At 43.9% G+C, this 25204-nt stretch overlaps 2 protein-coding genes across 4 annotated transcripts in view; one reads left to right on the forward strand and one right to left on the reverse strand.

Annotated features, from left to right (window-relative positions):
* LOC100763181 (sterile alpha motif domain-containing protein 5) overlaps positions 1 to 25204 on the forward strand; it is a 228143-nt gene that overhangs the window by 131390 nt on the left and 71549 nt on the right. For all 3 annotated transcript variants that reach the window (XM_027402039.2, XM_027402037.2, XM_027402038.2), the window contains exons 3-4: positions 856 to 906; positions 1025 to 1074. In XM_027402039.2, coding sequence (XP_027257840.1) covers positions 856 to 906; positions 1025 to 1074 — 101 coding nt within the window. The remainder of the gene's footprint in view (positions 1 to 855; positions 907 to 1024; positions 1075 to 25204) is intronic.
* On the reverse strand, positions 11588 to 12371 carry LOC103159947 (histone H2A.V). Its single transcript, XM_027402045.2, has one exon. The coding sequence runs from the start codon at positions 12362 to 12364 to the stop codon at positions 11978 to 11980; it is 387 nt and encodes a 128-aa protein (XP_027257846.1). The 5' UTR covers positions 12365 to 12371; the 3' UTR covers positions 11588 to 11977.

Below are 25204 nucleotides of genomic sequence, written 5' to 3' on the forward strand. Positions count from 1 at the left end.
TTGAAACGGAGTCCTCTGTCCTTGTGATTTAATGTTGCTCAATACACTCGAGACTTCATGCATTTTTATGTCATTCATCACCTGCAAGCCGAGGGCTTTTGTAAATTTGCAAGCAGACCAGTTCATTTGTAATATATATGGTGATTTTTTTTTAAAAAAAGGCTGAAATAATATCCCGTTAGTCTTCCAGCTTTCTAACATACATTTACAACAAGACTTACATTACTGAATCCTTTGGATGGATTCAGAATTTCAAAATCAGACCGGGAGTTGCCAAGATGGCTGTCTCAGCAGGTAAAACACTGGATGTCAACCCTGGCAACCAGAGTTTAATACCTGGAGCTCACATGGTGGAAGGAGTGGATTGACTCCCAAAAGCTGACCTCCAACATCCCCATGCATGCCAGGGCACCAGTGTGTGCCCTCCCCCCTCCCCAATAAATAGAATTAAGTAAATGTGAAAACAATCAGGCTGGAACTCTGATGTTATTGAAAAATAAACTCAACTCCAACAACTGCAGTAAACTCAATGTCTAGTGAGGATGGTCCAGCGTATCCAGAGAATTATTTCACCATTAATTGTCAATTCCCTTTGGTTGATTGGTGATTGTGTGGAGTAAAACTGTGAGCAGAGTATAACAGTAAAGTTTGGGAAGCAGTTGAGTTCTAAGGGACTTGTGTTTCCATTTGAAAAGCACATCAGGTTTTCGAGAGAATCCATTTATCTCTGCCATCTCCTCCCACTGTACTGTGGAGTATTTCCCAAATCCTCCCTTCTCTTCTTACACATGTATTTATCTTTCTGTGTGTGCCACGTTTGGACGTCTCATTAAAGCTGCATCTGTTCTGTTTTAGGAGAAACCCAACGCCAGCCCCACGTCACTTCAGCTGCGGTCCCAGCTAGAAGTAAGCACAGCAACTTTTCATCATCTGTTTTGGCTTCTGTCTCTTCTCTTAAGTGATATTCTGTAGGAACTAGACTCCACTGTCCCTTACTGACACTGCCACCTTCTCTCTCTTCTAGGAGTCCCTTGGCTTCTGCAGTGCTGTCTCAACACCAGAAGTGGAAAGAAAGTAAGTCACTCTCTTTCTGCTTGAGTCGGAGCTATGGGGGAGGCGTCTGGGCTGGAGTTGGATGTGATATTCTTTAACATGTTCTGTGTGGCACATCTACCAAGGTGGGCTTTATAGCTCAGCTGGGCTTGCCTGCCGCTATTGATTTTGCATAGCTGGTCTCGAAGGGAGTCCCAAATAAATCCCTGGAATGAAGGGAAAGGGCAGGTAAATCAATTGGGATGGGCTTTCATCTTTGACCCTAGCTTTTAATAGAGAATGAAAAGCATGAAGGAACCAAGTCCAAAGATAAAATACATTCTCACCAAAGCAATGATTTTGAAAGGCCTCCCTACAACTCATTTGGGTATGCCACCTCCGAACAAATGTGATACGTGTGTGAGAATCTGGCACATGTATGTGCGTGAACCTTTTCTGTTAAAAAAATATTTCTGTTTTCTCGTCCTTAACTCAGGCTCTATAATTTCTGTTTTCTTAAAAGGTAATGCTAGGTTTTTTATTTTCAGACAATTTACAAAAGGAAAACTAGGTGTCTTTATCTACAGGCTTTCCTCTTTCTATTTCATTCCATTGTAGTTGTGCTAGTGATTTTTCTGAAGTAAAGAAATTTAAAGAAAGCCCACATCTCTAAGCAGACACTTCCTCTGGCCCAGAGCCACTTGTCCTGTTTTGTGCCAAGAGAGGCAGAGAAGTGGTTGAGGAATGAAGTATTTTAGGAATGAGGAGCACACGCTGGGCAAGTGTGTGTGTACTTTACAGCCCCCTCGGCCTAATCCGGCCACGTGTGTGCTGCTGGCAGAGCCAGCATCTAGGAGGGAATGCGGCTCTACCAGAAAGCTGCAGCTCTGAACTAAGGGGCTGAGTAGGCTTGGGTCAAGAATAAAGGATATCATTAGAACCAAAGAGCCAATGAAAAGCAAAGGTTACAGGACAGATGCACACACTATCTTAAGCATCCCTTGATGGAGCTGATGTGTATCCTGCCAGGATCCTTCTCTTGTTAAGGCTGAAGTAGGCCATGGGTGTATGTGGACATTGCCTTTGATCCTGGAGGTACTGAGGTGCTGGCGAAGCACTGAGAACAAGGGCTGTGGGTTCTCTTGACCTATGCTGTCACTGGGTGTGATAGAGTCAGAGGGCTCAGGTGTTCCTTCAGATCATCTGAGTCCTTCAGGAAACAAGGGGGGGGGGGCAGTGACTCACCCAGTTTGGATGAGCCTAGCTTAAGCTGGGCATCCCTTTCTCTCAGTGGTGGCGAGTCATGTTTTCCGTGTTTATATCCCTTCCTTTGAAATGCAGTGTGACTCCTGTGGCCAAGGGAGAGACTGGTGGGCTCCTCAAAGGTTAACAAAAGAATTTGCACCGCACCCACTGTCGACAACCCCCCCACCCCTATCTCTCCATCTATGGTACTGCCATTTTGCCTCTGTTCTTTTCATTGGTTCAGGTTTAATATTTCTAAACATTCTGAAAATTTTAAAAACATTTTATTGGCTTCTCTAGTAATGGTTCTTGAAAATTATAGCATTCTTTTTTAACCTCGAAACAAAGCTTCCACACTTGGAATCAGTACTTACTGATGTGTGTATGCTCTTTTGTTTTCTCTCTCTGGGACACACACACACACACACACACACACACACACACACACACACACACACTCTGAGCCATTTGAGAGTGAGTTGCACACATCACAGCCTGAAGCCCTGGGACACACACACACACACACACACACACACACACACACACACACACACACACACACACACACAGTTGCTGAGCCATTTGAGAGTGAGTTGCACACATCACAGCCTGAAAGCCCTTGAATCTTTTGGCTTGTATTTGTTAAGGACAAAGACACACACTCTCTGACAGAACCACAGGGCATTTACCAAGAAGAAAACTTACAGTGAGGCTCTTAACTTGAGCTCAACTTTCTCTCATTGTCCCAATGCTAGGACATGTATTTTTTTTTTTTTTTCAATCTACCACTTAAAAAGTTATTCATGGTTTGTTCATGCATTGTCTGAAAGGGTTTCTTAGTCTCTTGTGAACTTGCCACTTTTTTTTTTTTTTTTACTTTACAGAGTAGGCTAGTTGTTTTATGTGAGGGCTTTCTTGTTTCTTTTCTTCTCCACAGTCCATTACGTCAGGCAGCTCATGATGCCTGCTAATCCCATGATTGGAGATAATGAATTTTGATGATCTGTTTATCATGATATCTGTCAGGCTTCCTTTGGGAAATAATGCGGTTCTCTTTGTAACAAATACTCTTTGGGGAGAATATCTGAGATTCTAGCACAGCCTGCCCCTCATCAAACTTTTACCAGGTTTTTAGCTTCAGCAATTCCTCCTGAGTCAATTTTTAACACAGTGGCTGTAAAGTAGAAAAACACTTATTAGTTGATAATTATTCTTCGATTAAAATCTTCTAAGGGATTTCAGGTTTCACCTTGTCTTTAAAGATGAGCTATCACTCTGTAATGTCTAACTCGGATATAGTTAGGACAGATTTAACGCACGGTTTGCTTTGAAAAGTTACTCATTGGTCTTTAAAGTACAGATATGTTTGACTGGAAAATCCCTGGATGCCTCCCACCCTAACACTGGCTGGCAGCTTTGCAGTTGCTTGTTGAGGCTGTGGAAGATGGCCTGGCAAACCAGTTGGTTATGTCTGGTTAGTGTCTGCTGAGTGTCTGCCAACTAAAATACCATGCTGACTCAGAGTGTTGCATTGTGGGCAGAAATGTTGTTCTGTTTTTTATTCATCATGTAGGAGAGCTTACTAAACAAAGGGAGGCATGTTCTACAACAAACAGCCTTCCCATGGGGGACAGAGGCTCTGGGGCCACAGGCAACTCTAAGACCGAGAGCACCCAACTCTATGGCTCCTGCCTTTTGGATCCAGTGTCTCCCAGTTGTCTTTGGGGCCAGAGCTCACATGCTTCCCACCCTTCTTTCCCAGGTAAAAACTATGCTGACAGGGATCTGGCATGGATTATGATACAAGGTCCGTTTCTTAAAAACTCAACTCAATTAAAAAAAAAAAAAGAATTTCTTTAGTGGGGGAAATAAACCATAGTTTAAATCTTGAGTTTGAGGAAGTTAGCTTGGACCAAGGGAGGTGGGTGTGGTGAGTCTATCATGGGTAGGACAAAGAATGAGGAGTCCTGGCACTCTTGGCTTCACATTCCCTGATGCCCCCTTTCTATATTGCATATAAGCTTCTAGGCTCTGGGCTGCTTGGCCAGCACAACACAGAATCAAAGAGAAAGGCAGATGGAGGCGTAGGTCAGTGGGAAGAGAAACTAGATCCTCTCACCCCATCATCACTTTGACAAACACCCTCATTCATCTTGATTTTCAGCAAGAAAGTTTTGGTCTTATTTTGTTTGTGGCATTGGTGATGAGACACGGGACCTTGTCTGCTAGAGCTCTGTCCCTGAGCTGCATGGCCTGCCACATGCATGCTCCTACCCTCCCGCCATAGAAGGTCATCAAGGAAGCAAGGCAACTTCCATCTGAATCTTCAGTTTTCACAACTATCCACATTACCTATTGATGAGACATAGTGTCCGCTTCCCCATCTTGGATTGGTGTCTGCGACCATGAGGGCTGAACATGAGCTAAATTTCTTGTTAGCAGCTATTCTCAAAGATATCTGAAAAGCAAAGCCTCTTCTTTCTTTTTATTTTTCTTGGCTGGGAAAGATCATTTATATCTATGAGGAATTAGGTTAACTATGAGTGTCAGGAAGCTTGGCGCACAGTGACATAAAGAAATGCCGCTTTTATTGGATCCTTTTTTTTTTTTTTTTTTTTCCATTCATATACTTAGGACTGGTCCTATGACTCAACAAGCTTCAGGAAGCCAGGTTGTGGTTTTTGGTTTTTGTTTTCTTTCTTTTATGGGAGCAGTGAGGGAGGGTTATCACGATCTCAAAGTGGCAGCTACATCTTCGAGGCAAGGAGTGGAAATCCAATGAAGGGGGCATGGCAGAGGTGTACCTTTAAGGACATTTACCTAGAACCCCTCCTGTGTCTTCTCTTTGTTTCCTCAAGTGGCTGCTGTTTACTGAGCACCGACTTGGCATGGAGGGCATGCAGTCTTCTGGGTACTAAGATGTAGCGATGCCAGAACAGATAGCCTAATTTGAAGGGAAAGAGTTGTAGAAAAAGAATCACACATTTCATAGTTTAAATGGTGGTGGTTGGGTGATTTCAGGCCCGGCTTCAGTAGCAGGCAGACTAAGTGAGCTGTGATGTGAGGAGCCCCCATGATGTGTTTCAGCTGTCAAGAATCAATAAATCCTGCCTCTCCACTGCCATAGGCTGAGACTCTCTGAAACCATAAGCCACCCCCACCCCACGCCCTGAAAAGGGTTATTCATTTGCTGAATCACACAGGAGTTTTGATAGCTGAACCCACTTTTGCCCTGAAGAAATGTCATTCTTAAGAGGGAGTGTTGTCGTTTGGTGGGAAATTAGTACTTCCCATGACAGCTAATATTTCATTTGTGTTATATGTACGAATATAAGACTGATGTGAAAATGGGCCAGATGACTGACAGGTAATGCCAGGATTTTCTATGTAGTATGTTCAAGGAAGCCACGAAGTCAGCAGTACCTGGGGCTCATCTGGTTGCTTCTTTTTATCTGTGTAGAGGTATTTTGTTATTGGTTGTGTTTTACTCTTTGGTCTTTGGGCCCTCCCTCCTGCTCCCAAATAAATATAGAGTCTTATTCTTATTTATGAATGCCTAGCCTTAGCTTGGCTGTTTTTAACCAGCTTTTCTTTACTTAAATTATCCCATCTACCTTTTGCCTCTGGGCTTTTATCTTTTTCTATTCTAATACCTTTCTTTACTTCTTACTGTGTGACTTACTGTATAGTTGGGTGGCCGGCCCCTGACATCCTCCTCTCCTTCTTTGCTCCTCAATCTTCTTCCCAAATTTCTCCCCCTGTTTATTCTCTCTGCCTGCCAGCCCCACCAGTTTCTTTCTCCTGCCTAGCTTTTGGCCCTTCAGTTCTTTATTAGACCAACCAGGTGTTTTAAACAGGCAAAGTAACACAGCTTCACAGAGTTAAACATATGCAACATAAAAGAATGCAACACATCTTTGCCTCATTAAACAAATGTTTCACAGCATAAACAAATGTAACATATCTTCAGCTAATATTCCATGGCAGTGTTTTTATAGAGTTGGTTCATATAGATTGCAAAATGGAAAAGAAAAAAGGAAGAATATGAGCTTTAGGGTTTATCATCTACCAAGAATGGTTCCAGGTACTTGATACACATTCAGTACTGGGAGAGCCTTACTGTGAGGCTCTATCCACTTCTGTCCCTTAATTTGTAAACACAGAAAGTGAAGAACAGAGAGGCTGTGTTGCTCAAAGCTACACAGCCACTCAGTATCAAAACCCAGATTTGATCCCAATTAAAGTAGCAGAGCTTCTAGAGATGGCACTGTAATTCCAAACTGTCTGCCATTGTTTTGCTTCAGAAAATCCAGAGGTTAGGAGGTAGGGATTATGATGGTCCATAATCAGTTGTCAATGTGACAGGATGCAAATCACCATGGAAACACACCTCTGCATTTCTATAGGGTGTTTTAGAAAGGCACCATCCTACATGCTGGGATCCCAATCTGCATACCCAGCTGGGTACCAGCATTCACCCCTCTCTGCTTTCTGGCTGAGGACACATGATTGGCCACCTCATGTCCCCACCTTCCTGCTTTCCCAGCCATGAGCTGGATCCCTTGAGCCTTGAGCCACAGTAAATCTTTCTTCCCTTGTTGCTTCCCATCAGGTGTTCAGTGACAATGAGGAAAGTAATGAAGATGGATTCACATGGGTTCATCAGCATTAGATAAATAGCAGCTAAAGCCTACATCCTTCTGCTCTAGGAAACAGGAGCCAGGTAGACTCTCAAAGTGATCTAAGCTGGGTCTTAGTCATTTATTTATCTACCAAGGCGAGAGAGTCTAAAATAAATCGCAAAACCTCACTGTTGCCAATATTTATAACTTGTTTCTTACTAAGCCTTTCACCAGAGTTGAGCATTCACTGATTTAGTTTCACCTCTTTCCATTCCGATGACTACACTTGAACTATTTTATGGCCAGGAATAGTCCAAATATATAGGTGATAGAAAAGGCAGATAAATAAAGGGAGATAAGGCAGTAGAGCGGGGTCTGTGCTCCAGCCATGGTTAGAATACAGTTGGTCATCACTGAGTACCCCGTTCACGCGTATGCAGAGCTCAGCACTGCTTTCCTGCCTCATCTGGTTGGTGAAGACTTTTCTTAGTGTGTCAGATTCTTCCCATTTCCCCTAACCACCAACCCCCACCCCAGGAAATTCTGTCTCCTCCTTTGCCCTTTCCTCCCCCATCTACCTGCCTTCTGGAAGCCCCTGCCTGAGTTCTTGCTCAGTGACTGACTCCCCCTGCTCCCCGAACCTCCAACTTGGCTTTCCTCTTTCTTTCCCTTTGAGCCCAGTGCCCCATATTCTGTCCTTTTCCCATACAGCCACCTCATGTCCTGCTGCCTACTCCCCAGGCAGGTTTCTCAGGCAGGTCCTGTCCCCTGGTATGCTTAGCTTCTGAACTTGCTGTGTGACCGTGTGGGATGCTCCCCTGTGTAAGATACTTGTGCGTCACTGGGACCAAATATCCCATAGAAGCAGTCTAAGGAGGAGTTTGTTTTGGCATATGGTTCAGGGAATTCAGGCCATCACATGTGGAAGAAACAATGGCAGCGTCAGCTCCTGGTCCTGACAGCAGGATTATGAAGCATCTGGCCACGTGCAGGAACCAGAGCACTCCAACTGGAAGTAGGGGAGCAGACTGCAGCCTCAAGGGTCGGTCCCTGGTGACCTCACTTCCATCAGCCATGTTTCCTGTCTCAAAGGTCCCATAACCTGCTAACACAGCATCACTAGCCAAGAACGACATGTCCAAACACATGGTTTACAGCACAACTTCCCCTTTCATCGTCATTACCCGAACAAGGTCTGTTCAACCTCAGCAGTCGGTTTGCCTACCCAGCAAGGTCCTTCTGGATCCAGCCTTGAGATGAACCAGTTATTCCTAGACTATACATTTTATCACTTCTTCATGTTTCATGGATTCTTTGAAGGAGATAACTTTTTTTTGTTTGTTTTTTTGTTTTTTTTGAGAGCGCTTACCTTGCCTAAGATCCCAGAATGGACACAAACCTGTCAATCCAGTCTTAGGGTCCCTTTGTCCATCCGGTAGGGAAGCCCTACCTGGTTCCAGATTCTTGAGTTTGGACTCAGGCATTTCTTTGCCAGCTCTGCAATCCTGGGGCCAGTTCCTGACTAAATGGGATGTAATTGTAGTAATTATTTCACTTAGTAAGCTATCTAACACACAGTGAGTACTCTGTAATCTTATCTATCCCTATTATATGTCTAATATGGCTCAAGTTCATGCCCTTGCCTATGGCTCTGGTGACTTACATTCTTCAACCCCACATGAGTCAGCCTGGCTGGAGCACTGAGGCTTTCCCCTCGGCTGCTTCCTTGGTGCTCAGAGCCCATGCAGTGTTTGCATCAAGCTCACTCCATGACCTGGATTCTTTGAAATAGGATGTTGGCAATGGATTATTTCCCCTGCACGCAATTACTGTGTAGAAGATCCCTCTTGGTTACCAGTATCTCCCCAAACTGACAGCAGTGTATCAAGACATGCTTTTTGCCTGAGAATATTAACACAAAAAGTCACCCGAAAAACCATTTAGTGGAGAGAGTAGCAGCTTCCACCCATCTCCCATCTGTTTCTAAGGACTGTCCCCCTTCCCTGCCTGGTTCCACTCTGCAGTCTTGTTCAATCCTCCTTGCATTTTCTTCCTCTTCAAGCACACAAACTGTGGATTCCATGTAAAGGTACGATGTCTAGAAACATAGTGTAAAATACCACAGTTACTGAATTCTTTTAATTTCTGAAAGAAGCAATTTTGTCAGAGGAAGTGCTTTTATTTTATCTTTAGTAATTCCTTTATTGAGTTTTAATTCATATGCCATGTCCTTCTTCCATTAAAAGGACACAGTTAGGGACTGTAGACCACTATGTAACCCTGGGTTTGATTGCCAATGCTGCACACAGGCAAAGAAGGGCTCAGTCCAACTATTTTTTAGTATGTTCAGAGTTTCACAGACAGCACCACAGTAGTTCATAGCTGGCTTCCTTTCACTTAACCTAGTATTTTCCATCAGTTTCATAGCTCATGTTGCATTTTATTCCTTTGTGTATGATCAAACGGCATTCTTTGTATCCACTACTAACTGATATGCATTTATATTCCCCCTTCTCCTTCTCCTTCTTCTTTTGGTGAAGAATGTTGCTGTAGACATTTGCATGCGGGTCTCTGTGTGCACATATGTGTCTTTGTCTTCATCAGCTTAAGATAGAGCACACATACCATGCTGTGCATTTACAGAAGGGAAGAATAGTGTATTGTACATTCACAGCTAATTGTCATCATTAGCATACACATCAATCTTACATCATTTTTAACATTTCAGAAGCAACTTCATGCCCTTTAGCTGTGACAATCCTATGGTTGCCAAAAGCCTAAGCATCCATCTACTCTCTATATTTGTAGACTCATCATATAAACAGAAAAATGTCCTTCTGAAAGAAAATTTGTTATGTTTATAGTGTGACACTAAGAGTAGACCCTGGTATCCGATTCTTGGTAACTGTGCACCCAACTTTTTTTGAAACATGTAATAAATCATTCTTGTAGTAAATTGTTTCTCTATAGGTATGTTTCTGGGCTTGGGTCTATCTAGGAGAGGGGCCGGGCCTTCATCCGTCTTTGTATGTTCCCCAAGGACACGGTCTGTAGTCTGGTGTCACGTTGGTTTTCTGGTGATTAGGGCCCATCTCTGGAGCACCTGCTTAGGTGTGGGGGTTCACATGTGGAGGAGTTGATGGCCCTTGGAGGAAGAAGAACAGGATTGCCTAAAATGAATTGATGAGATCCTGAGATTGCTAGGAAATCCAGGTCAAACTGTGTCCTCTGGAGCTGACGCTAAAGCTTCCTGTCTCTTATCCTGTTTGTGACAGCAATGTGAGATGGGATGGACCACTGGTGTTCCCATGGGGCATAGGCCTGCATGCTCCAGGTCTGGGTTTGTCCCTGTGTGAGGAAGTCATGTGGGGATGTGCCTTTGAAGAAGTTAATAATTTATCCTGCCTATCTGAAGATAGGCTGACCTCCCTGCAGGTCCTGTCCAGGGAGGTGGGCACAGCACCACAGAGAGAACCAGGACAGCCTGGGATGTCATAACTTGGTTCCAGTCATAGTCAGTGTAGGGTGTATAGACAGAACTGCAAAGTTAGGTTCAGGCAATAATTGTGTTGGACCAAAGCCACCTATTACTATACACACTATATGCTCCTTTGCCTTAATCGGTTTATTAATTACTATCTATGTGGAGATCAGGGGCACAAGAGCAAGATCCTGTCCAGGAGCTAGAGTTTGAGTGAAGGCCCCTCTGTGACTCATCAGGGCCACTTCACCACATTGGCTCTCACTAGTAAGTTTCTACTGTGCAGGGCTGAGAGGCCTCTGGGACTCCTCTACCTCAGGCTCCATCCATTCGCTGACATCGGTGTTTGGGTTGCTCAGGGTTTGCCTGTGTTGTTGATAGGAGCTCCAGAGCCCTACAGAATTTGCACTTAAACTTCAGCTATGCCAGCTACAATGGACTTGAATTCTCTAAACTTTGGGCTCCTAATAGACCAACCAGGTACAGTAAAGGTCTTCCCAACAATGCCACACACCTGGCACAGTGCCTAGCTTGTCCCCTCACTGTAGGGCACTGTGCTTTTCCTGGCAGAGGTCTGTCCTTAGTCTCACAGATGGGGCCGTGTGCAGAGCTAATCTATGGCCACCATTGCTTAAAATTTGATCATTCTACATGACTTTTAGTTTCCTTTTCCATGCCACAAGTTGGGGGAGCAGCTAAGAAACAGCAACCATTTTCATAGAGCCCATGTGGTCAGTGTGCTGAAGTAAATGATTGTGCTTTTATCCGTGTCCACACGTGTGCACGCCATTGCATGGCATAGTTGAGGGGCTCGACATTCCTGAATGCAGGGGCTGGGGCTGGGCAGCAGCTGGGCCAGTGTTCTCTGCCTCAGCTGTTCCTGATCGAGAAGGCTGTTGCCCTTCATTCTGTCTGGTGAGCCAGCTCCAGCTGGCCTAACCTCAGCTGGAGGCCGCGTGCCTGGGTTGCTTCCTTCGTGGTGGCAGGCTGTGTGCTGCAATTGTGGGGGACAGGCACTGCAGCCAAGGCTGTTTAATACATAGAGGTGGCTGCTGTTTGTCTGCCTGCCTGAGATGTGAAGGGAATATTGGGCCGGTGCTGAAAGAGGAGGGAACATTCACACCTATATACAGACTACAAGCAGAATAAAAGGGACTTGCCTGGAACTTACCAAGTGAGCCATGTGTATCTATTTTCTTTTTCTTTCTTTTTTTTTTTTTTTAGTTTGGGATATGACCTTTATTGAGCTTATCCACCAGAGTGGAAATAATGTCTGTACAAAACCAAATGTTTGTTACTATAACTTCTGCATCACAATTAAAATCCAAACAGTTTTTTAAAAACAGTCAACTCAATCAAAACCCACTACTTCAGAATCAATAGCTTCTTTGAAGCCACAGTAACACTTAAATATGGTTAAGATTCGAATGCAGAAATTTGGTTGGCTGGAAGGCTAACTAAGCCTCCAACTTGCTCAAATAGAATTACAAAAAGGCAAAATTGTGTTTTTCACAGAGATACAGTCCACTGGAATCACCGACACTGGACAGCTGTTAAGAATATTTAGAGTCCTGAGATAATAAGGAATCCAGGCATCCTATGTAGTCTTCTGTTGTCCTTTCTTCCCAATCAGAGATTTGTGGATGTGTGGGATGACACCACCACCAGCAGTTGTAGCCCTGATCAGAGAGTCCAATTCTTCATCCCCACGAATAGCAAGTTGCAAGTGATGAGGGGTAATACGCTTTACCTTTAAGTCTTTTGATGCATTTCCTGCCAACTCTAGTACCTCTGCAGTGAGGTACTCCAGGATGGCTGCGCTATACACTGCGGCGGTCGCGCCCACACGGCTGTGGCTGGTTGTCCTAGATTTCAGGTGTCGATGAATATGGCCCACAGGGAACTGCAAGCCGGCTCTCTGCGTGTGGGAAACCGCCTTTGCCTTGGCCTTTCGGGAGTCCTTTCCAGCCTTACCGCCAGCCATCTCGGACCGTGCTAAAGATCGCACAAGCGAGGAAGAGACTAGGCCAGGCGGATGCACAGCGAGATCCTGGTGCCTACTCCTCCCTGCGATTCTTTCTAATATTTTTTAATATTTCTTTTTAATATTTACTTATTTTTACTTTATGCATATGAGTGTTTTGCCTGTATGTGTGTAAGTACACAACACACTGTACCTGCTGTCAGTGCTGGTCATAAGATAGCATAAGATCTCATAGAACTGGGGTCACAGATGGTCGTGAGCCATTTGTATGGTTGCTGGGAACCAAACCCAGGTCCTTTACAAGAGCAGTAAGTGCTCTTAACTGCCGAGCCATCCCTCCAGCCCCCTGCCCCCATATAGTATATCTTTTCAACCCTTCTAACAAATCTATAATGTGGATAGGATTTTATAGCTAAGGAAACCAAGGTTCAGAAAGATGAAATGATAGCTAAGACCACAAGGCCTGAACTAGGAAGATCAGAATCTCGTATCCAGGTCTGTTTGTTTGCAGGCGGCAGGCAGGTCGTTTTACCTCATCACTGGAGATAAATGAGTACAATTCTTTGGAGAGACCATGATCGGCTAGGCAGCTAATAAAACTTAATTTAATAAGCACTTACCACATTTCTGGCTTAAGCACAAACCCACTAGATCCTGGGAATAGAAGGATAGAGACAAGTCGTGATAAGGCCATCATGGGAGAGGAGCCATGGAAGGGAGGACGGAGGACTTTGGGGAATGGCGGTTGAAAGCTATGTGACCTAAGTCTTCCATGAAGCAGCATGTCCAAACTGCATGAGAACTTGATTCTGGGATTTGGCCTCATGCGTTTGTAGGGGCTGGTTCCACAGTCTAGGCGAGACTATCCCTCCAATGTCAGACAGCGCAGTTTTCGGTCAGCAGAGCGGTGATTAGTACCCAGTTTCTAAAATAGGTTACATGTGGTACAGACAGAGGAAGACACACTGCAGTCAGCTAGGATGGGTGGAACCACAGCATCTCTCAGCATCCCCAAGCAAACCTTTAAATCCATCCTCGCAGATGACCTGCAGGAGTTATTGCTGTCCCTCCTCAACGTGCCATGAGTCTGCGAGTCAATATGAATATGAGTGACACAGACCAGTTGCTGTTCCATGCTGCCCAAATCCCAAGGGAACAGCAATGACGCCTGCCAGCTACTGCTGGTCTTCATGCCAGCACAGAGAGAAAGTGGCTACCTCCATTTCTGCCATCTACACCTCACAGAAAATGCCACTGTGGTCCACACCAGGATCCGTACAGAAAAGAGAATTCTAGGAGCCCTAATGCAGTTGAGTTGTGTTAGCATATCCCATGCCCAGCACAGGTTCCTAAGGAGTGAGCCAAAAAACTTTTCTACAGGTTTTCTCAGCAGATTAGAAAAGGAAGTGAAGCCGGGCGTTGGTGGAGCACGCCTTTAATCCCAGCACTCCGGTGGCAGAGGTCAGACGGATCTCTGTGAGTTCGAGGCCAGCCTGGTCTCCAGATCGAGTGCCAGGATAGGCTCCAAAGCTACACAGAGAAACCCTGTCTCGAAAAACAAAACAAAAAAGAAAGGAAGGAAGGAAGGAAGGAAGGAAGGAAGGAAGGAAGGAAGGAAGGAAAGAAAAGGAAGTGAATTCCAAGTAGAAGACAAGACCAGAAAGGTTGCTTGGGGACAGTGGCATAATGGAAGGGTATGCAGCCCTCATCTGGCTCTTGGCAGGCCTTCAGGAGGTAGCACAATGTGGAAAGGGTCATTGCTGGTGTGAGATGGATGTCTGATGGCTTCAAGGGGGCCTGAGGTGAGTGGTAGAAAGCCCGAAGGTCTGAAACTTGCTGGGCCCTTTTTAATTGTCCTTGCATTCTAATAGCTTTGAGCTGTCATCGAGTCTTTTAGTAGTGCCTCATGTGTGCTGGGAATGCACAGGGTCAAAGTGTATTGTTCTGAATAACCCTGTCCAGATGAGCCCAGATAGGATAATATTAGAAATGGCCTGGTCACATGTCATGGGGTTATTTAGAATTCCATACTCACCACACTGTTGCTTGTTTTTCTTTAGAGATGCTGGGGTAGGATGGGGACAAATGATGAAAAAGGATAGAGCTGGTACTGTCCTGTCAGTCTCTATTTGGATGGAGCCATTCTTCCATCCATTTTCACTCCTGGAACCACCTGAAGTGGAAGGAAAGACAACCTGAAAGCATGATGGAACAGCCTGGCTATGAAGCCCTGGAGATGGGGAGTGTTGCCTTAGATTGTTAGACAGCCAGTTGGGTTTTAACAAAATGCTACCCAAACCAGAGTTCTTATTCTCCAGATGTTTCTCAAACACAGGTAGCATTTGGTGGGTGGAGGCAGTCAGCTGATGCTGAGAGATCCTATGTTCTTGGTGACCCTGGCAGAGCTCCCTGGCATCCTGCTCATCTCTAGCAGGTGCTGATGTGGTTGCTATGGATAAAACCACAGGCTCAGAAGTGGGTGGCATGTGAAGGCAAAGTAAAGCTCAGCATGTGGATAAGATACAAGGGGTAGTGCCTACTGCCCAGTGGGTTTTTATGCAGAGGGCTTGGGGGTATGACTAAGATAATGCTGAGGAATTTCAAAATAAGCTGCCATAAGACAGCGAAGCTTGAGTTCCCATTTTCATTGTGTTTATAATGCACTTACAGATGTCATCACCCATGTCTGTCAGAGAATTTAAAAGTGTCCCCGGAGAAAACAAAGCTCAAGTGGCTCTGCCCAGTCACCATGGAAGGGACCGATTCAGGTCACTGCATTGTTCACTCTGTCGGCAGAGAGAAGTAGGGCAGTCAGGCGGCTCCCACAGTGGTGTCCTGGAGGGCCTCTAGCTAGGAGAGGAAGGGTCCTTCATACTCAGAGTTGTCTGGCTTTGACCTTTAGAGGCAGTCTCACCAGTGCCCCACCCCCCACCCCCGCCCCCTCCTGTCCCCAGAGCAGGTGACAGAAGAAAGGCTTCTCAACCCTCTGTCCCTGCCTGGGCTGCTTGCACAAGCAGCCAGTGTGGCCAGCAGGCTTGGGTGATGGTGAATGAGAGCTGCTGTTTGTTTCCACTGAGAAAGTTCTGACCCGCTTCCGGAGCCATTACCATGGAAACGCTAGGAGGAGATAATTGAATGGAGCCTCTTTTTCTTCCTCTGCATCCCCTCTCCTCCCCACCCAGAGACCGAACCTGGTAAAGACTGCCTCCAGAGGCACGAGTCTCAGTAGGGTATAACAGCTTTCTGAAGAGTGCTGGCTCCCCTCACCTGGGATCCATTACCCAGTGTTCTCATGGCCCAGAGTAGTGGCAGTCCACTTGTGCATCAGTTCTCCAGGCCTGCCTGTCTGAAAGCCACTTGGTCTCCAGAGCTGAATGCAGAGGTGGCCTCCCTGTATGTTCAGCCAAGCTCCATCCCAGGCTTCCTTGCCGGGAAACCTTTTTGGAACCGCATATATATTACACAAACTTTTCAAGCAGAACTAGAGGGAAGAATAATTTTGTTGCTTCCACAGAATGAATAGCAGCTATTTAACTGCTAGCCAGAATGTTTTCCTTGTTCCTTTTTGTTTTGTTTGGGTTTTGCAGCGTGGGCATCACACTGAGCCTTCTGCACACTGGGCAAGTGCTCTGCCCTTAAGCTATACTCCCCCACCCCCAGCCTTACAGGTTTTCGTTTGTTTTTGTTTTTTCCTTCTTCATATAAAATTAGTAATATTCCCCTTTAATTTTGTGAAAAGTAGATTTTTTTGTGTGATGAAAAGAATGCACCAACCCCATTTAGTTTAATTTCTTTCTATTTTGCTTTAGACAAAACTAATAATTCTTTTTTTTTCTTTTTTCTCTTTTTTTTCTTTTTTCTTGTTTTTGGTTTTTCAAGATGGGGTTTTTCTCTGTAGCTTTGGAGCCTATCCTGGCACTCGCTTTGGAGACCAGGCTGGCCTCAAACTCACAGAGATCCACCTGCCTCTGCCTCCCAAGTGCTGGGATTAAAGGCGGGCGCCATCAACGCCCGACTTAAAGCTAATAATTCTTAAAGTATAAAAATCTACATAAAAGTTGAAGTTCGTAGGAAAGCTGTAAAATGAAGGTGCTGAGATTGACTGGGCACAGTAAACAGAATGAACAAGTTATTCAAGCTTCTTTCCAAGTCTTTCCATGCAATTCTATATTTGTTTGCCTGTTGATTAGTCATCAAAAGCCAGATGGGAAGATGGCAGAGCAGTTAGGAGTGCATACTGCTTTTTCCGCTTGTTCCCAGCAGCCACAGGAATCAGCTCACAACTGTCTGTAACTCCAGCTCCGGGGTATCTGAAGCCATCTTCAGGCTTTACAGGTACCTGCATGCACATGCTGGAAATATGGACATACAAACATGCATACCACAAATTAATACTAACACTAGCAATCAGCATCATAAAATAATAAAACAATAGTTATTTGGTTGTTTGTTTTTAAGCCAAAGTTTGATCTAGGGCTTCAGAGTCCAGAGTCTACAAACAAACCAGTATTGCACATCGCTAACACTATGGGCTCACAGTATTGGACCCAGCACTTGGTAAGTAGTGGTAAAGATGGTGATGTGACCTTTATATTCATGGAACCCAACTTTTATTGAAAAAACATTGGCCTAGATATCTGAAGAGCAAAATTTAACTCCCAGTTCTATGACTTACAACTACAGCCATCTCCCCTCTAATATACTGTAATACAATATTTTTGTTTATATGCTATATGCTAATGTATACTATCATCTATCTATCATCTATCTACATTTATCTATCTATCTGTCTGTCTGTCTATCTACCTACCTACCTACCTATCTATCTGGGAAATGCTTTATTGCTGACCCAAGTTCCCTGTCCAAAAGTTATTTAAACTTCCCAAATTGTTCATTTGTAAGATTACTCAAAAACAGTAATATTTTTGAGCCATATGTGACTATGGGTAATTGAAACTGAGAAAAGCAAAAATCTTATTACAAGAGACTGCTGTACCATTTATGTGACCTTAGATAAGTCCCTTATAAAAGTACTCTGAGCCTTGGTACATTTACCTGTATATCAGGGCATGCTTTTTTCTGGGTCCCTGTGGCCTGAAAGATGATGAGTTATATAATCACAGTAAACCAACCATACCATTGCATTGTAAAAGTTCATCTTTTTTTCTTTTTCTTTTTGTTTGTTTTTAGGCAGAATTGTACTATATTGTAGCTCAGGCTAATATGGAATTCATGACCTTCCTGCCTTAGCTTCCCAAGACCAGGATTACATGGTATGGACTACCATGTCTGTAAAGCCATGGGTTAATTTGACTTTAGCATTGATAAATAGCTGCACATTCTCCTATAGCCAGGAGCCCGCAGGGCAGTATTCAGAGACTGGTGCAGCTGGGATTACTTCCTCTCTGTTACACCGTCCTTAGAGTCTGACTTCCTTCCTTGTAGTAAATGATGACTACTTGGGTTCACTGCCTGTGTTTCAGACAAGATGGGAGGGGGGAAGCAAAGGAAGAGGGTGTATGTACTGAGTCAGTTCTTTTAATCACAGAAACACTAACTTTCTTAGACTTACCAGAAAATTCTAGTATTTCTTTTCTGTGGAGACTGATGCTTGCTCTCCTGTAGCTGCAAGGGAGTCTGAGGAAGTACTTTCACAGAGCACACTACTGCTAGCCAACCAAAATTGTGCTTCGGGGGAAAGAAAGAACATGAAAAAAGTTACTGAAGTAGGAGTCAAGTTAATTTATTACCTTAGAGAAAGTTAATAAAACCTACTGGATTAATTCTAAACTCGGGAAGGTGTGTACTGGACTGTGATGCAGTTCCCTCATTAAGTAGCACAAAACTTCATTATCTCTACCACGCAAACAACAATTCATCACTGATCTCTTTATAAGGTGTGATTAATCAGTTATGACTCCTTTCTGTCTAATCTTATATAACATATTATGGGTCATCCAGTATGTCATAGAGATATTCTGAAGATTGGTTACTGCATTTGGAGGAACTAGAAAGACTGGATATGTGCTGTTACTATCAGTGATTATCATCAGCAGAACTGGCATCCATGTATCTACTTTATATCCACTTCTTATTTCATTCTGAACCACCAAGTCACAAATGAACAGCAATATGAGGGCTGCAGATGTAGCTCAGCTGATAGAGTCTTGCCTACATAGTGTGCATAAGGCCTTTGGTTTCTTCTTCAGCACCACATAAAGCCCGATGTGATGGTGCTTGCTTGTGATCGAAGTATTCAGAAGATGAAGGCAGAAAGATTGCAAGTTCAATGTTACCCTAGGCTAAACAGCAAGTTGGAGGCTGGCCTTATCTATATGTGAATCTGTTCAAGACAGAGAAACAGAGATAGAAAGGAGGAAGGGGAAAGGAGGAAAGAAAAAGGAAGTAAAAGAATGGTTGAAATGTGGCCCAAATTGTAAAGAGAAGCCACTGTGATAGGTCCCTGGGAACTGAAGTATAGCATGACAGTAGAACATAACCAGACCTGTCCTGGAACCACAGCACAATATGATCCACTCTATCCTGCTCTTACGTTCTGGCCTTAATGAGCCTGTAGCCTGGATTCAGTCAGGCCCCGGACTTCCGCTGTGGATAGATGGCATTTGGCTGCTTGTCAGATATGAAAGTCTTGCATTTCTGCCAGCGACCTGAATCATTAACTTGCAGGATGAGTTACTAGCTGGCGAGTGAAAGGTTGAACACCCCCTCAGTGCACCCCCATGAAGGGTTTTCAGATGGCTTGGAGTCCTGGTTTTTGGCTTGGAGAACTTATTGGCCACTCTGGAGGTGCCAGAGAACCAAGCTGAGAAGGTGAAGTGCATTATCAGAAGGTCTGAGAAAGACTTGGGCCAAAGTCCAGGGAGAAGAAGTTACTATATTTGCTCATATTTTATTAAGTTTTAGTGCTTATTGTATGTAGGCATGTTCTAGGTAGGTACCATATTCGTGATTCTCATAAGTTTCTGAATAAGATGTCTTTTTTGAGACATCTCATATGCCACGAGTAGCCTGACTTAAAGTGGTTTGGAGGATGACTTTGAACCAAGAATATTGTAGGACGGAGATGGGATAGAAGTTACAAGTGCCAAAATTTATGGCTCAAGGTTTCATATGTCTTCACTGTGCTTCCAGTAGTCTCTAGGCAGAAGATTTTGTGCCACATGATAATAGGACCGTGTCCTTTCTTCTCTGGGCTGTGATAAAAATGCCCTGACAAAAAGCAGCTTAAGAGAGAAAGGTTTTTTGTTTGTTTTTGTTTTAGCTTATAATTCCAGGTTGCTGCCAATCATTGCAGGAAAGCCAGTGCTGAAACTCAAAGCAACTAGTCAGCATCACATCCAAGAGTAAAGGGAGAATAAATTTATTCATACTTGTATAGAACTAGCTTTCTTTATTCTTATACAGCCCAAGGCTCCTTGCCTAGGGAATGGTCCCACTCACAGTGGGCTGTCTTCACACATTGATTCACGTGTAATCAAGACAGTCTCCCACAGACATGCATACAGGTCAATCTGATACAAATAATCCCTCATGGCGACTCTCTTCTAGGTGATTCTAGGTTGTGTCAAGTTGACAGTTGTAACAACCATCACAGACCCGTACATAGCAGAATTAAAGATTGGGTGTTAGAGTTGTTTTTCAACAACATATATACTTCATAAACTTGAAAAGCCTGTCTTTGCTTTTAGAGAGTTAATGTGACATAATCAATGGGCTTACGTCATTTTCCAGGAAACATGTCCATATTGAAAAACCTGTGGGCAGTGGTGATGCATGAATTTAATCCCAGAACTTGTGAGGCAGAGGCTGGCAGATCTCTGTGAGTTCAAGGCGAGCCTGGTCTACAGATCGAGTGCCAGGATAAGCTCCAAAGCTACACAGAGAAACCCTCTCTCAAAAAACAAAAAAACAAAACAAAACAACAACAAAAAACAAAGAAAGAAAATCTGTTCAGTGTCAATAAAAAATTTAGTATATGTACTGTGCTTTACCAAGCTAAATGCTGCCCTATGAAGACATTAGGATATAAAGATTTTTAAAAATTCTTTAAATTTTAAAACACACACACACACACACACACACACACACACACACACACACACGAAGATGCTCTCAGAGGCCAGAAGAAGGTGTGGGACCCCATGGAGCTGGAGTAACAGGTGGTTGTGAGCTGCTTGCTGTGTTTGTTAGAGACTGAACTGGACCTATGAAGGACAGCAAGCACTCTTACCCAATGAACCATTTCTTCAGCACCTGACAATAAGACATAAACAAATGGAAATAATATGATGCCACAAATAAACTAAAGAACATTTGATATATGTTTATCATGTTCCATCATCAAGTGTGTTTTGTTGGGATTCTAATAATGAATAGCTTTTATGAAATGAGAAGAAATAACTGTATCAAAATGCAGAAGAAGTTGACACGAGACAATTATTACAGAGGCAGTCAGTGACTGGAAATAGCTTAACCTAGCAAAGGGGAAGTGTGCTGGCATCGTGTGCTCAAGTGATGTGATGGCTAGTTCTGTAGAGCAGCCTGGGGATACCAGTCTGCCTGTGGTGCTGATGAATACTGATGTAGGTATCATTTACAAGGATCTTACCAAGTGCCAGGCACCATGTAAGGTATTTCCATTCATCCAGTCCCATATTCTCCCAATAGCCTAGTAAGGTCGGCAACGTTTCATTATTGCTTCTTCATTCAGCAGCATCATGACATAAATATGGGGCAGCTTTTGCCTCTTCCCAAATCTGTCTGACTTCATATTGTGTGGCTCTTATCTTGGGCTTGGCTGTTACCTTAGATTTCACTCTACACACACCTGCCTTAATCAGTTATGGTGGTGACCTTGTCAAACCAGAGAGTACAGGCCAAAGCTGAGCACGGTGGCTCATGCTCGAATTCCCAGCAATCCGGAAAGCTGAGGCCTGAAGATTGCTGGGAGTTTGAGAACAGCCTGGGCTACTCAGTAAGTTTTAAGGTTAGCATGGGCTGCAGTATGAGGTGCTGTCTCAGATCCAAGGGGAAAAAAAAAGTCAACAAGCCCAAGCTAAAGACAACAAGAAGAAATAACAAGCTGAGAGAATACCCTGAGATGAAAGAAAAAGGCCTGGATAAGAGAGTATTTCGATCAAGTTGGTTGATAAAATGTGACCAGTGTGGCTGTTTGCACTCGATGTTTATGGAGTTGTAAGACTCTGGATGAGAATTCCTGTCAGTCATTGTTGGTGAAATTGTGTATGAAATCTAGCCTTTCCCCTAGGAAGGACCCGGTTTGGGCTAAAGCTGGCCTTTGTCTTTGACACACCCTTGAGAGAGCCTTTCCTCATGGCACAGGCCCTGCTGTCTCTTACCTCACTTCATTCAGTCCTGTCCCTGCTGCTGGGGAATGGGTGACCTCTTGAGTTTTTATGGCAGGTAGTCGATGATAGTAACTGAATTTTGTTCCATTATTTGTTTCTACTAAGTAGAGAAGCGATGTTCATGAGATATCTCAAGGATAATATTCACCAGACTGGGGATGTAGCTGTAGATTGCCCAGCATGAAATAGGGTGGGTGGCACAGTCCTATAATACCAGCACTTGGGAAATGGAGGCGGAAAAATGGGAAATTCAAAGTCAATCTCCAACTACATTAATATGTAGTTACATGTCAGCTGTGGAACATGAGGCCCTGCCTTAGAAAAACTCCTATAGAAGTGGAAACAAGTTCCACCCCAGCCAAAAAGCTATTTGCAATTGATAGCTACTGGGAGAGGGGAAAAAAAAAATGTGTTTTTTATTTTCAGCAGATTGGCACTGGGTATATCAGCCACACTCCAATGCAAGCCCCATGCTCAGAAGGATTTGGGGGATGGGAAAGAATATGACAAAATATTGTATAAATTCTCAAAGGATAAATACAATATTTAAAAACCTCATACATATCTAATACCTATATATTACTAAACACAATATAAATTATACTTATATAGCTCATGAAAAAGGAAACTGATTTCTTTAAAATCTGTAAGCTGTTTTTGAGACAGAATCTAGTTGTGTAGGCTGGGCTAGCCTTGAACTCACAGGAGTATTACTGTCTCAGCCTCTCCAATGCTGTGATTGCAGCCATGAGCTGTCACAGCTAGCGAAGGCCCCCAACCTTACCATCTTATGGCACAGACAGACACGTCCTTTTTCTACTTCCAGAGGAGAAGGGGACTAGCTTTGGTGACCGATTCTTGGGCAGCCTGGGGTACTGCTGGGTAATGGCAGACACAGCAAGAGCTCTGATTTAAAATTCATCAGGGAGAAAACTAGCGCCGAAGTTTTATATCCTGAGATTTAAGATTATGGAGCCATAAAACCTCTGTAAGCCCAGGTTTCTAGTAATGTATAACATATGCTCCGTCTTATAAATTAGGTTATAACAGCATTTGTGTGTGCATGCGCGTGTATTTGTTTGTTTAGTTACAGTGAAGCTTCTGGGGAACCCTGGGGATCCTGTCATGGAGTATAGTTCAGGGCTTTCTTTGAGTGCAGTCATTTATTGTCTTTGCTGACCTCCACATGTGAAGAAACGAGCTAGAGTGGTTCTCACCTGGGTGCACCTTAGAATATTTGAATGGCTACAAGAAGGAATTAGTCCGAGTCCCTTTATTCATTCTCTTACCTTCCACCAGCAAACCAGAAAGGTGTTGCAGGCAGCTCCTAAAGTGTTCTGTATCCGTAGACTTTTCTCAGATTTGGGGTGGGCAACATGACACCGCAAGTTGTTGTGAGTAGTGGTCTGCTAATTATGACAGAGCAGGGCCAGCGTATGCATCCTTGGAGACGTCTCTTAGGAAATAGAAAAGGGCGTCACATTTAGGTGTGTGGTAGGCTAGTGCTGTGTGAACAGGAACGAGAAGTGAAGAGGATGATGAACTGTTGGGAGGCTCTGAGCTTGCGAGTCACTCAGGGAAGTTCTGTGGCTCCCTGCCCTGAGGTTGCAGGTGACAAACACATTCTGTGCTTGGAGATGTCTCCATGTCTGGCCTCGCCTCTTTCTGATCCCTTAGCATCAGGACTCAGTTTCCAAAATGCCTCCCTGTATGGTGTCCCACTGTCCCTGACTCTTCATAATGTGAGTGGTATCCGGTGTGCAGCTTTGCTCGAAGGCCATATCTTCAGGGAGGACTCAGCGTGCCTGTCCACACTCCTCCCTGTGTGACTCAGCCTCAGCTCTTGCTGCCTCTCCACCCTAGCTCCAATGCTCACAGCCTCACCTGTCTCCTTTAGCAAATGTCCCAGTGCCCCAGACAATGCCTGACTCACTAGGATCCGAATAAATACGGACCGGGTAGAAGAAAGGATGGATGGTTGAAATGAATGAACAAAGGAAAGACCTTGGCCAAGTTCTGAGGCTTCACTTCCTTAAATTTGTTTGTTTTTAACATTTATTTATTTTTAGTTCAATAATTCCTTAATTTCAGCATTTTCTTAGATGATTTTGTCTTTAGAAACTGCTTAAGTAGTTTAGGGATCTTAAAGAGACCGTTTACGTGTTAGCAATGTGGGGGGCGGGGTCTTAACCATACTTATTGAAGAAAAGATGCTCACTCTCCTTCTGTTCTGGAGAAATAAGACAGAATTGTCTGGGATTTGAATCGGAGGATTCTTGAGCTCTGAACAAGAAATCCCATCCCCAGACCTCTTGAGACTTCAGGTGTAAAACTTTCAGAATACAACAGAATGCTAGTGTTGCTTTCTGGTCCCCATCCCTTTTACTTCTTTATCAATGAAACTGATGTTGCCCAGGGTCCCACAAACCTTCTAGACCTGCCACTCTCAGGTGCACTGTGCGGGGTCGGAACAAAGTTGTCATTAGAGGTGCAGCCTCTTTGGTGCCTGCTTCCGAGAGTTCATTTTTTTCTACCACAGGGCCAGTAAATGACTCTTCTGCCTGCTGTCATCCAAACTTGGACTTGGTTACATGGTTATTTCAGGTCCTGCAGGATGGATGCTAGAAGTGGTCTCAAGGCGAGGGGAAAAAAATATGGATTTTTTCATTCTTCCTCTGCCAACCTCTGCATGTAGAATTCACTCTGTCCAAATTCATAAAGTGTCACTTTTCTCTTTTGAGAGGTGATGATCTGAGGAGCCTCACACTCAGGAGACACTGACTTTGACCAGTCTGAGTGTTATAAACTTGTGAAAATTTAAAAACAAAATTCCACGCTCTATATCACAATTGAAGGAAGAGTCAACAGTGCCATCTTCTGGTGATCTGCGGAAATGCAAGAAATGTGGATGCTGCCAAACATGAGGACGAAATTACCTAACGTGTGTGATAATTTGAAAGAGAGTGAATGAAAATAACAAAAAGACCATAAGTCTGTGTTTTGGGGAGGAACCTATGATTATATAGGGTTGTAATGTCTAGGTAGCAGTGAGAATGTGCTTTTCTCTGGAATGGTAAATTTGGAAGCATTTTTATAGCATCAAACATTTCCATTTGGATGGCTTTGGGTTGGAAAGGAACTTTTAGGTTTTGCAAAGATAGGATTGAAATGATTTGTCTTCATTCTACCCAGAGAGGGAAAGGCATACATTCAAGAGGCAACATGGCCACAGCAGGTCACCTGGTGGCTGCCCTGTGGCCATGGAACAATAGATTACCACCTCCCCTTGTGGGGACCATAGCTTCCTGTAAAATTGGAATATAAATCAAGTGATAGTTAAAAGTCATTTAACCCATTAAGATTTATTACTCTCAGTCATCAGAGGACTCGAATATTCCTGCAGGCCATTTTCTTGAGAAAATATTTCTTTAATGTAAGGAAGAATTTCTCC

Source organism: Cricetulus griseus, chromosome 2 (genome assembly GCF_003668045.3).
Source record: "Cricetulus griseus strain 17A/GY chromosome 2, alternate assembly CriGri-PICRH-1.0, whole genome shotgun sequence".
Classification (NCBI taxonomy): Eukaryota; Metazoa; Chordata; class Mammalia; order Rodentia; family Cricetidae; genus Cricetulus; species Cricetulus griseus.

Coding starts and splice junctions, on each gene's coding strand:
- LOC103159947 (XM_027402045.2), bottom strand. CDS start 12,364: ATGGCTGGCGGTAAGGCTGGAAAGGACTCCCGAAAGGCCAAGGCAAAG.